The sequence below is a fragment of the Neophocaena asiaeorientalis genome, unplaced genomic scaffold (genome assembly GCF_003031525.2).
Source record: "Neophocaena asiaeorientalis asiaeorientalis breed wild unplaced genomic scaffold, Neophocaena_asiaeorientalis_V1.1 scaffold87, whole genome shotgun sequence".
Classification (NCBI taxonomy): Eukaryota; Metazoa; Chordata; class Mammalia; order Artiodactyla; family Phocoenidae; genus Neophocaena; species Neophocaena asiaeorientalis.
This window is the reverse complement of record NW_020175432.1, coordinates 905,820-919,182: the sequence shown is the minus strand read 5'-3', so window position 1 is coordinate 919,182 and position 13,363 is coordinate 905,820. Positions and strand designations below refer to the sequence as shown.

General features: G+C 43.6%; 1 protein-coding gene across 1 annotated transcript in view; it reads right to left on the bottom strand.

Moving 5' to 3' along the window:
• Positions 1-13,363, bottom strand: part of LOC112414879 (docosahexaenoic acid omega-hydroxylase CYP4F3-like) — a 69,927-nt gene that overhangs the window by 50,364 nt on the left and 6,200 nt on the right. The window contains 1 exon segment of the mRNA XM_024767567.1: positions 13,157-13,284. Coding sequence (XP_024623335.1) covers positions 13,157-13,284 — 128 coding nt within the window.

Here is a 13,363-nt window from a genome sequence, read left to right as displayed (position 1 = left end):
ACCTAGAGTCTGTCATACAGAGTGAAGTAAGTCAGAAAGAGAAAAACAAATACTGTATGCTAACACATATATATGGAATCTAAGGGGGAAAAAAATGTTATGAAGAACCTAGGGGTAAGACGGGAATAAAGACACAGACCTGGGCTTCACTGGTGGCGCAGTGTTGAGAGTCTGCCTGCCCATGCAGGGCACATGGGTTCATGCCCCGGTCTGGGAAGATCCCACATGCCGCGGAGTGGCTGGGCCTGTGAGCCATGGCCGCTGAGCCTGCACGTCCGGAGCCTGTGCTCTGCAACGGGAGAGGCCACAACAGTGAGAGGCCCGCGTACCGAAAAAAAAAAAAGAGACACAGACCTACTAGAGAATGGGCTTGAGGATATGGGTGTGGGAAGGATAAGCTGTGACAAAGTGAGAGAGTGGCATGGACATATATACACTACCAAACGTAAAATAGATAGCTAGTGGGAAGCAGCTGCATAGCACAGGGAGATCAGCTCAGTGCTTTGTGACCACCTAGAGTTGGGGGATAGGGAGGGTGGGAGGGAGGGAGGGAGACGCAAGAGGGAAGAGATATGGGAACATATGTATACGTAAAACTGATTCACTTTGTTATAAAGCAGAAACTAACACACCATTGTAAAGCAATTATACTCCAATAAAGATGTTAAAAAAATTTAAAAAAAATAAAGTACGATAATGAAGACTGCTTGGTGTTTATATATTAATATATAAGTGAATAGAGCAGAATAGATTTCAGAAATAAATCGAAACAAACAAATAAATAAATATAGTTTATTGTGAAGCTGCTATTATTTAAAAGCCTGAGACAAATACAAAATAATCATTTAAATTCTTTTGGGACAGAGGGACTTTTAAGATGCCAGAAGAGTAAGACATGGAGATCACCTTCCTCCCCACAAATACATCAAAAATACAGCTACATGTGGAACAAGTTCTACAGAACACCTACTGAACGCCGACAGAAGACCTCAGATTTCCCAAAAGGCAAGAAACTCCCCATGTACCTGGGCAGGCCAAAAGAAAAAGAGAAACAAAAGAATAGGGATGGGACCTGCACCTCTGGGAGGGAGCTGTGAAGGAGGAAAAGTTTCCACACACTAGGAAACCCCTTCACTGGTGGAGATGGGTGGTGGGGGGGTGGGGGGGAAGCTTTGGAGCCTCGGAGGAGAGCGCAGCAACAGGGATGCAGAGGGCAAAGCGGATTGATTCCCACACAGACGATCAGTGCCGACCAGCACTCACCAGCCTGAGAAGCTAGTATGCTCACCAACCAGGGCGGGTGGGGGTTGGGAGCTGAGGCTCGGGCTTCAGAGGTCAGATCCCAGGGAGAGGACTGGGGTTGGCTGTGTGAACACAGCCTGAAGGGGGCTAGTGCGCCATAGCTAGCCTGGAGGGAATCTGAGAAAAAAGTCTGGACCTGCCTAGGAGGCAAGAGACCATTGTTTCAGAGTGCATGAGGAGAGGGAATTCCTTCCCTGACTGCCCACAGAAGGCAGAGCACTGCCTAAATGAGTTCCACAGAATGGCACGAGCTGCGACTATCAGCTCAGATACCAAAGACAGATATGAAACACTAACACTGCTGCTGCAGCCACTAATACACAGTGCACCTCAGGCTATTGCAACGTCATGCCAGCCTCTGCCACAGCAGGCTCATCCCGCATTCCAATTAAAACTACTGTACCAATCCCTCCCCTGCCCCACCCCACTCTGGCATGAGTGTGCCAGAGCCCCCTAATCAGCCACTACTTTAACCCCACCCTGTCTGGGCGGGAACAGAAGCCTGAGGGCAATATACACGCAGAGGTGGGGCCAAAACCATAGCTGAAACCCAGGAGCTGTACAAACAAAGAAGAGAAAGGGAAATTTCTCCATGCACCCTCAGGAACAGCAGATTAAATCCCCACGATCAACTTGAGGTACGCTGCATCTGTGGAATACCTGAACAGACAACGCATCAACCCAAAATTGAGGTGGTGGACTCTGGAAGCAACTGTAGCCTTGGGGTTTGCTGTCTGCGACTGTTTCTGATTTTTATGTATATCTTAGTATAGTTTTTAGTGCTTGTTATCATTGGTGGATTTGTTTTTTGGTTTGGTTGCTCTCTTCTTTGTTTTTATTAATTTTGTATTTTTGTATTTTTTAATTATTTTATTTTATATTATTTTTTTAAATAGTTTTCTTTCTTTCTTTTTTTCCTCCCTTTTCTTCTGAGCTGTGTGGTTGACCGGGTCTTGGTGTTCCGGCCTGGTGTCAGGTCTGAGCCTCTGAGGTGGGAGAGCCGAGTTCGGGACTTTGGACCACCAGAGACTTCCCTGCCCCACGTAACATCAATTGGCAAGAGCTCTCCAGAGATCTCCGTCTCAACGTTAAGACCCAGCTCCACCCAACGGCCAGCAAGCTCCAGTGCTAGACGCCAAATGCCAAACAGTTAGCAAGGCAGAACACAACACCACCCATTAGCAGAGAGGCTGCCTAAAATCATAATAAGTTCACAGACACCCCAAAACACATCACTGGACACAGCCCTGCCCACCAGAAAGACAAGATCCAGCCCCACCCACCAGAACACAGGCACTAGTCCCCTCCACCAGGAAGCCTACACAAGCCACTGAACCAACCTCACCCACTGGGGGCAGACACCAAAAACAATGGGAACTATGAACCTGCAGCCTGCAAAAAGGAGACCCCAAACACAGTAAGATAAGCAAAATGAGAAGACAGAGCAATATGCATCAGTTGAAGGAGCAAGGTAAAACCCACCAGACCAAACAAATGAAGAGGAAATAGGCAGTCCACCTGAAAAAGAATTCAAAGTAATGATAGTAAAGATGATCCAAAATCTTGGACAAAGAATAGAGAAAATATAAGAAACATTTAACAAGAACCTAGAAGAATTAAAGAGCAAACAAACAATGATGAACAACACAATAAATGAAATTAAAAATTCTCTAGAAGGACTCAATAGCCGAATAACTGAGGCAGAAGAACGGATAAGTGACCTGGAAGATAAAACAGTAGAAATAACTACCACAGAGGAAAATAAAGAAAAAAGAATGAAAGGAATTGAGGACAGTCTCAGAGACCTCTGAGGCAACATTATATGCACCAACATTTGAATTATAGGGGTCCCAGAAGACGAAGAGAAAAAGAAAGGGTCTAAGAATATATTTGAACAGATTATGGTTGAAAACTTCCCTAATATGGGAAAGGAAATAGTCAAGTCCAGGAAGCACAGAGAGTCCCATAAAGGATAAATCTAAGGAGAAATATGCCAAGACACATATTAATCAAACTATCAGAAATTAAATACAAAGAAATAAATTAAAAGCAGCAAGGGAAAAGCAACAAATAACATACAAGGGAATCCCCATAGGGTTAACAGCTGATCTTTCAGCAGAAGCTCTGCAAGCCAGAAGGAAGTGGCAGGACATATTTACAGTGATGAAAGGGAAAAACCTACAATCAAGATTACTCTACCCAGCAAGGATCTTATTCAGATTCAATGGAGAAATTAAAACCTTTACAGAAAAACAAAAGTTAAGAGAATACAGCACCACAAAATCAGCTTTACAGCAAAGGATAAAGAAACTTCTCTAGGCAGGAAACACAAGAGCAGGAAAAGATCTACAAAAACAAACCCAAAACAATCAAGAAAATGGTAATAGAAACATACATATCAATAATTACCTTAAATGTAAATGGATTTAATGCTCCAACAAAAAGTCTAGGGACACATACAGACTGAAAGTGAGGGGATGGAAATAGATAGTCCATGTAAATGGAAATCAAAATAAAGCTGGAGTAGCAATACTCAAATCAGAAAAATAGATTAAAATAAAGACTATTACAAGGCACAAAGAAGGACACTACATAATGATCAAGAGATTAATCCAAGAAGAAAATATAAGAATTGTAAATATTTATGCACCCAACGTAGGAGCACCTTAATACATAAAGCAAATGCTAACAGCCATAAAAAGGGAAATTGACAGTAACACAATAATAATAGGAAACTTTAACACCCCACTTTCACCAATGGACAGATCATCCAAAATGAAAATAAATAAGGAAACACAAGCTTTAAAAGACACTTTAAACCAGATAGACTTAATTGATATGTATAGCACATTCCATCCAAAAACAACAGAATACACTTTCTTCTCAAGTGCTCATGGAACATTCTCCAAGATAGATCATATCTGGGTCACAAATCAAGCCATGGTAAATTTAAGAAAACTGAAATCGTATCAAGTATCTTTTCCAACCACAATGCTATAACACTAGATATCAATTACAGGAAAAAATCTGTAAAAGAGACAAACCCATGGAGGCTAAACAATATGCTACTAAATAACCAAGAGATCACTGAAAAAATCAAAGAGGAAATCAAAAGATACCTAGAAATAAATGACAAAGAAAACACGACGACCCAAAACCTATGGGATGCAGCAAAAGCAGTTCTAAGAGGGAAGTTTATAGCAATGCAATCCTACCTCAAGAAAGAGAAACATCTCAAATAGACAACCTAACCTTAGACCTAAAACAATTAGAGAAAGAAGAACAGAAAAACAAACAAACAAACAAAAATACCAAAGTTAGAAGGAAAGAAATCATAAAGATCAGAAATAAATGAAAAAGAAGTGAAGGAAATGATAGCAAAGATCAATAAAACTAAAAGCTTGTTCTTTGAGAAGATAAACAAAGTTGTTAAGCCATTAGCCAGACTCATCAAGAAAAAAAGAGAAAAGACTCAAATCAATAGAATTAGAAATGAAAAAGGAGAAGTAACAACTGACATGCAGAAATACAAAGGATCACGAGAGATTACTACAAGCAACTATATGCCAATCAAATGGACAACCTGGGAGAAATGGCCAAATTCTTAGAAAAGCACAACCTTCCAGGACTGAACCAAGAAGAAAGAGAAAATATATACAGACCAATCACAAGCACTGAAATTGAAACTGTGATTTTAAAACTTCCAACAAACAAAAGCCCAGGACCAGATGGCTTCACAGGCAAATTCTATCAAATATTTAGAGAAGAGCTAACACCTATCCTTCTCAAATTCTTCCAAACTATAGCAGAGGGAGGAACACTTTCAAACTCATTCTACAAAGTCACCATCACCCTGATACCAAAACCAGACAAAGATGTCACAAAAAAAGAAAACTACAGGCCAATATCACTGATGAACATAGAGGCAAAAACCTCCACAAAATACTAGCAAACAGAATCCAACAGCACTTTAAGAGGATCATACACCATGATCGAGTGGGGTTTCAGCACTTTAAGAGGATCATACACCGTGATCGAGTGGGGTTTATCCCAGGGATGCAAGGATTCTTCACTATACGCAAATCAATCACTGTGATAAACCATATCAACAAGTTGAAGGGGAAAAACCATATGATCATCTCAATAGATACAGAAAAAGCTTTCGACAAATTTCAACACCCATTTATGATAAAAACTCTCCAGAAAGTAGGCACAGAGGGAACGTACCTCAACATAATAAGGACCATATATGACAAACCCACAGCCAACATCGTTCTTAATGGTGAAAAACTGAAACCATTTCCACTAAGATCAGAAACAAGACAAGGTTGTCCACTCTCACCACAGTTGTTCAACATAGTTTTGGACGTTTTAGCCACAGCAATCAGAGAGGAAGAAGAAACAAAAGGAATCCAAATTGGAAAAGAAGAAGTAAAACTGTCACTGTTGGCAGATGTGATACTATACATAGAGAATCCTAAAGATGCTACCAGAAAACTACTAGAGCTAATCAATGAATTTGGTAAAGTAGCAGGATACAAAATTAATGCACAGAAATCTCTTGCATTCCTATACACTAATGTTTAAAAATCTGACAGAGAAATTAAGGAAACACTCCCGTTTACCATTGCAACAAAAAGAATAAAATATCTAGGAATAAACCTACCTAAGGAGACAAAAGAGCTGTATGCAGAAAACTATAAGACACTGATGAACGAAATTAAAGATGTTACAGATGGAGAGATATACCACGTTCTTGGATTGGAAGAATCAACATTGTGAAAATGACTCTACTACCAGAGCAATCTACAGATTCAATGCAATCCCTATCAAACTACCAATGGCATTTTTCACAGAAGTAGAACAATAAATTTCACAATTTTTATGAAACACAAAAGACCCCGAATAGCCAAGGAAATCTTGAGAAAGAAAAACGGAGTTGGAGGAATCAGTCTCCCTGACTTCAGACGATGCTACAAAGTTACAGTAATCAAGACAGTATGGTACTGGCACAAAAACAGAAATATAGATCAATGGAACAGGATAGAAAGCCCAGAGATAAACCCACGCACATATGGTCACCTTATTTTTGATAAAGGAGGCAAGAAGATACAGTGGAAAAAAGACAGCCTCTTCAATAACTGGTGCTGAGAAGACTGGACAGCTACATGTATAAGAATGAAATTAGAACATTCCCTAACACCATACACAAAAATAAACTCAAAATGGGTTAAAGACCTAAATGTAAGGCCAGACACTATAAAACTCTTAGACGAAAACATAGGTGGAACACTCCATGACATAAATCACAGCAAAATCCTTTTTGACCCTCCACCTAAAGAAATGGAAATAAAAACTAAAATAAACTAATGGTATCTAATGAAACTTAAAAGCTTTTGCACAGCAAAGGAAAACTTAAACAAGATGAAAAAAGACAGCTCTCAGAATGGGAGAAGATCCTTGCAAAGGAAACAACTGACAAAGGATTAATCTCCAAAATATACAAGCAGGTCATGCAGCTCAATATCAAAAAAAACAAACAACCAATTCCAAACATGGGCAGAAGACGTAAATAGACATTTCTCCAAAAAAGATATACAGACTGCCAACAAACACATGAAAGAATGCTCAACATCACTAATCATTAGAGAAATGCAAATCAAAACTACAATGAGATATCATCTCACACCGGTCAGAATGGCCATCATCAAAAAATCTGCAAACAGGGCTTCCCTGGTGGCTCAGTGGTTGAGAGTCCGCCTGCCGATGCAGGGGACACGGGTTCGCGCCCCGGTCCGGGAAGATCCCACATGCCGCGGAGCGGCTGGGCCCGTGAGCCATGGCCGCTGAGCCTGCGCGTCCGGAGCCTGTGCTCCGCAACGGGAGAGGCCACAACAGTGAGAGGCCCGCGTACCGCAAAAAAATAAAAATAAAAAAATAACAAAGTATTATATTTCACCTAACAGAAAGCAAATTTTTAAGTTTTATAATGCACACTATCAGTGAAGATACAAGGAAATTGGCACTCTCAAAATCTGTAGGAGTGAATTTGCCAAGAGCTATTAAATTGCAAAACTCAAATGGTCTTTGATCCAGCAACACCACTTCTAGGAATCTGTCCTAGAGACATGTCCACACATATAAGCAAAATGGATGTTCACTTCGTCATGTTTATTATAGCAAAAGGCTAGAAAACTATACACATGTCCATTGATGAGGGAATGTTTAAATAAATTATGGTACATTCATGTGGTGGAATACTATACAGCTATGGAAAAGGTGAATATAGGGATCAACTGGTCCTATCGCACCGTGCAGGGTAAATCAGTACAGAGACACCAAAAGGCAATTTGGCAATATTTGTTCTAATTGAAAATGTTTACATAAATGTCCCCAGCAGAAGCAGCCTGGCTTAAGCAATGGTATGCAGCACTCAGAGAGAAGGAGTGTAAGGCACATTACTGAGTGAAAAGAACAAGTGACCAAATGTGTGTGTATGTGTATTTATGTTAAACTGTAATAACTTAATCTTATGCAGGATGTTTCATTTTGTGCAAAAAAAACACAAACCTATTCTCATTATTGACTTTGCAATTCAAATTTAATTTTCCAAAACTTAAAAAGAAAAGAAAGGATCTTGAAGTTATATTGTCAATGTGCATGCCTGAATGCTCTGTATATACTCTCGGTTGTAGAGAGACAAGACAGAATGAATGAGTAAGGTGAGAGAGACTGTGAACAGATAAATGTAGGGATAGACTGAACAACGTCTGGAAGGACACAGGAAACCATTGAAGGCAGGGATGGGATTGGGACGCTGGCATATGACAGAGGCTTATGTGAGGTGATGGATGTGCTAACTACCCTTATTGAAATCATTTTGCAATATATACGTATATCAAACCATCATGTTGTACACCTTAAACTTACATAATGCTATACATCAATTATATCTCAGTTAAGCTGGTGGGGGGAGTTGATGGGAGGTTTATATTCATTGTAAACCCCTCCGTGCTGTTTGGATTTTAACCAAGTGCATAATTTGGTTAAAAAGCACAAAAACATTTTTCCACCACACAGGACTGCTGTGCTGAGCGAAGCCTTGCAGTTGAGGACACAACTTCCAAAATGTTTGTCCAGCCCAGTACTTCCTCATCATCCTTCAGTCCTTGGCCCAGAATCTACCCCTGGACCCCCAGACTGCAGCTCATCCCCTCCAGTTTGCCCCTGTAGCTGCAAAGAGTTATTTCTAATACTCATATCTGACCTGACCATCCCCTGCTCAAACATCTCCCATGGCTCCCCATTGCCCTCCTACTTCAGTCATGGATCTCCCTTCAAGAAAGAACTTGCTGTACAGCTGCAAGGAGAGCTATTAGCTGATAGCCTCCAGCTATAGGGTCTCTGGGCTCTGCTGTAGCATTCAAGCCAAGTCCACACTTTCCTGGGCAGCCCACAGCCAGTGACTGAGCACGGTGGGCCACTGCTGCCTGACCTTTTCTGCCCAATGTGACACTCCCCTAATGGCAGCATCCCTGCCCATTTTTATCTTTTATCCAATATTGGCTCACCAAAGTACTTGAACTGACACCTTTGAAAACTCTTAACATGGTGTCCAAAGCATTCCAAGAAGGGCTTCCATTACTAGCTCCAGCCTTATTGAGGGTTCCTCACACTGTATATTTCGCAAGGATCCAGCCAACTTTACTTCCACCCAAACATTCCAGGCTCACTTCTGCATGCTTCCATCCCAGTCTTTGCACAAGCCATCCCCTTGGCTTTGGCACTGTCCACTACACACACCCAGAGTGGTGAATTCATATTCACTTTTTTACTAGCAAGCCTCATCTCCTTTCCTCTGTGCCCCAGCCTTGCCCATGTAGGACTCCAATGGGACTAGACACTGAGTTGGGTAGGGGCAGGCAGTGTAGACATGTTAACTGAACAAAAAGATGGATGACTTTTTTACCCCCAAAGATCTGTTTGGAATCCCTGGAATAGACTATTAAGTGGGAATTAGAGAAAAGAGCAAAAATTAAGGGAAATGAAGGTCTTTGGGGGAAGATCAAAGGCAGAAAAGCAAGAGAGGGGAAAAGAATTTCATATACTGAACATGTATTGGGTGGCATCTGTTCTACACATATTGTCACAATACTCCAAGTAGCACTGTAGGGGAGAGATTCCCCACTCCACCCCCAATTTATAGAGGAGAAAAATGATATTCAGATAAGGGAATTGGTTTTATTAAAGTCACATAGCAAGTTAGTGGGGCATTAATGTGAACACTCAGATCTCTGTGTCCCAAAAGACTACAAACTTTCACCCGCTATTCAGACTGGGTATCAGACCCTGCCTCTGGGCTCTGCTCCTATTCCCACTAAGCAATAATGACAGAATCAACAAAAAGATCTTTCCACTATCCCAGCTGGGGAGCAGAGACAATGAGAAGGGTTCAGGAACAGACCATGAGGACCTGCACTCACCATTCAATTTCTTTAGGCTCACGGTCCCTCAGGAGCTCTCACACCTCCTGCTGGCAGCGTTCCTGGTATTCTGGGTACTTTGCAAGGTTGTACAGGACCCAAGAGAGGCCACTGGCTGTGGTGTCATGGCCTGAGGGTCAGCCAGACAGGCTTGGGTCTCTGGGCTACTTCAGCACCAGAGGGTGGACAGCACCATGTTAAGCCCCCCGCCACCGCCCCCCCACAAAGACGATGGGAAGGATGGGCAAGATGGGGTGATCCAGGGCCCAGCTGCCAAGTCCCTGGGATGAAGAGACCCCTGCCTATTCTGTAGTCCCACACTGGGACCCTCACCTTCAAACATGAAGGTGTCAGCCTCAGCTCAGGTGTCCTCATCTGACAGTTCTTTCCCATCTTCACCCTGGAGAGAAAGCAAGATCCTCCAAATCACACCAGTTCTGGGGACACCTGAGCCTAACCTGAGATAGTCCCTGAAGCTCCAGCATCCAAGCAGGATTCTTCCCTCTTCATCTCCAGAGCCCACCCCACAGGACTCCTCCCTAGTCTCCTGCCTCCTGTTTACTCCTTCCAGACAGCCTTCTACACAGTCACATCTAAAACTTCTCTCTGACCTGTCCCTCCCTTCCTCAAGCACCCTCTATGACTCCCTAGCACTCTCTGAATCAAGTCCAAGTTCTTTGACCTGACATTTGAAAACAAGGTCCAGTCTATCTATTGAATTTAGATCCCAGAGAAGCGTACCCTGGCCAGCAGGAGCACATCAATGAAGTCCAAAGTCTCGGCCTTAGCCTTGGCCTTGAGGAAGTCTTGGGAACCCTGACTAATGAGGGTGCAATGCCGCTCCCTGATGACAGCCTCTGTGAAGTCGTGCACCAGGTTGCAAGCCCTATGGAAGTGCTGCACATCGCGGGTGAGGTAGTACAGGAGGTCCACGTGCAGGAAGATCTACTCAGTCCATTTCATCACAAGGGCACTGAGCTCCAAGACGGCAGCAATATATTCGCTGGGTTTCCTACAGGGTCAGACCAGAGAGAGCCTTAAGAAGCAGCATTGTATATCTGTGGGCCATCTGTCGTTAGAGACTGTTTCCTGATAGGAAGTCTTGGGAACCCTGATAGGAGGAAGCTCCTGGTTTCTAGGCTTCACATATTTTAAGCTGTTGCCTCCCTTCATGATCTCATACTGCAGGAGCACTTCCAGTCAGTGACCCAGGACCACATCCCATCCAGAAAAGAGCGCCCTTCAATCATGTTTCTCTCTCTGCCTCCCATCTCTGTGAACTGCCTCATGTCCTAGATCCCAGAGCAGAGCTCGGGAATCGTGCTCATCTCTCCACTCTTCCACACAACATCTAGACCTGCCATTCTTTCTCAGTTTCCCCCAAATCTGCCACATTTTCTCCACCAAGCTCAAGTTTCCTCCCCTCTGTGGTCTTCTCACATCCTGTGTCTACACAACAATCAGTCTTCTCTCAAGTCAGATGTTCAAGCTCAGCTTTGACCACAACTCTCACCTGGTCAGAGACCTTCTGTGGCTTCCTGGAAACATCAGGGTAAAGTCCATATCCTCTTTGTCTGACTTCAGAATGTCCTTAAGATATAACTCTGCCCACTCCTCCAACCTCATACCCAAGGCGTCTCCTCACTGTTACACATGTTCTGCACATCCTAGCCTCCTGGCCTTAATCAAACAGTTCTACCTACCTGAAAGGATAGCTCCTTTGCTTTCCCTTTCCCTGTCCTTCAATGTCCAGCTCTGACCCACCTCCTCCAGGAAGGCCCTTCTGATTTCCCTGGTCAGTCCTCCCTCCCCCATCTACTCCCTTGGGTCTATGGCTCATGTTCCCAGGCCCTGGGCTGAGACTTACTCCTGGCAATTGCTGTCAAAACTGAAGACACATTTCTGCAGACTGTCCAGGGTCACGAGGCTGATGTGTTCAAACATGTCCATACGAGTGCTGCCCTCTGAAGCCAGGCACTGCCACTTGGCCTGGACAGAGAAGAGGGCAGAGCTGGGGCTGAGACTTCCCCCTCCTGAGCCCCTCCCCAATCTCAACCACCTGGATGGACTCCCCCAGACCTGGCCTCTTGGTCCTCTGCCCCAAGCACCTATCTCCAGGGAAGACAAGGCTTGAGTGGGAATGGAAGCTGTTACTATCAAGACATGAAAACCCCCACAGCTGGTAGTCAGGAGACCTGGTTGCAAGGTCCAGCTCTGCCTCTTATGTTCTCTGTGCCCTTGGTCAACTCATTGTTTTCCATTTGGCTTTTCCACTGTCAAATTTTAGTAGCAGTTAAGATGACCTGCTTTGGTGTTGGACAAACCAAGTTAGAATTTCTGCCCCACCACGCACAACTCACTTACTAATGAGCGATCTTGGGCAATTTCCCTAACCTCTCTGACCTTCCATTTCATCATCTTTAATATGGCAATGACAATCATCTCTACCTCATAGGATTGTGAAAAGAAATTAGACAACACATGCCATGGACTTGGCCCACTATTTCTGATATACAGTAAGTGTTAAATAATTAACTACCATCATCATCTTCATCATTATCACAGTGGTGGACAATTGCAAAAATGTCCCCATTTCTTTATCCCTCCCTTTACCCTCACTCTTTGCAGTGAGATTTTTCAGCTCTTCCATTAGGAGGTGGAACCTGTTTCTCTTGAATCTGAGCTGAGCTGGGACTTGCTTTGGTCAACAGGAGGTGGAAACTACCATGTGCTAGTTCTGAGACCAGGCTACAATTCTCTTGGAGCCCAGCCTCCACCATGCAGTCAAGCCCAGCCTAGCCTACTGGAAGATGAGAGACAAATACAGGAGTCCATTGTCCCACCAAGGCCATCCTAAACCAGCTGACAGCTAGCCGAGCCCCAGACATGTGCCAAAGCTGAACCTGGATCAGCAGAGCTGTCTTCGGAACCTACCCACGATCACGAACACATGAATAATTCCAGCTAGGGTGAGAAGAATGACTCAACTGACCCATCATCTCATGAACAACAATAAACACTAATTCTTTGGAGTCCATGGGTTTTAAGGTGGTACCTAATGCAGAAAGAACTACTATGCAATCTTTATCATTTCTGTCCTGAATTTACAGAGCTTCCATGAAGCAGACTAGAAACTAAAGCCTTCTGAGCACCTACTATGTGCCAGGAACACGATTGCACTACATCATCTTGATCACTCTTTAAGAAGGGATTATTATCCCGATTTTACAGATGAGGAAACTGAGGCTTGGAGAGGAAAATCAGTGACCCCCAAAGCCATCCAGCAGAGCCAGGATTCCAGACCATATGTGTGTAAGCCCACTCCCCTTTTCCTAAGGCTCCAGCTGGGACCCGGAGTTCAAGAAACTCACACGCGTGATGTCTGTACTCTTGGTGAAAATCTTCAGATACGGCTTCAAAATCTCGAAGTGGAAGGCAGGTGTCAGCAGGCGTCAATGGTGGCTCCACTTTTCACCAGCACTCAGCAGGAGCCCATCCCCTACCAGAGGCAGCCATGAGGAGTGAGCAAGGGTGACACCTTCCCCTGGGCCCTCAAGGTTGTCCTCACCCCCTTCACT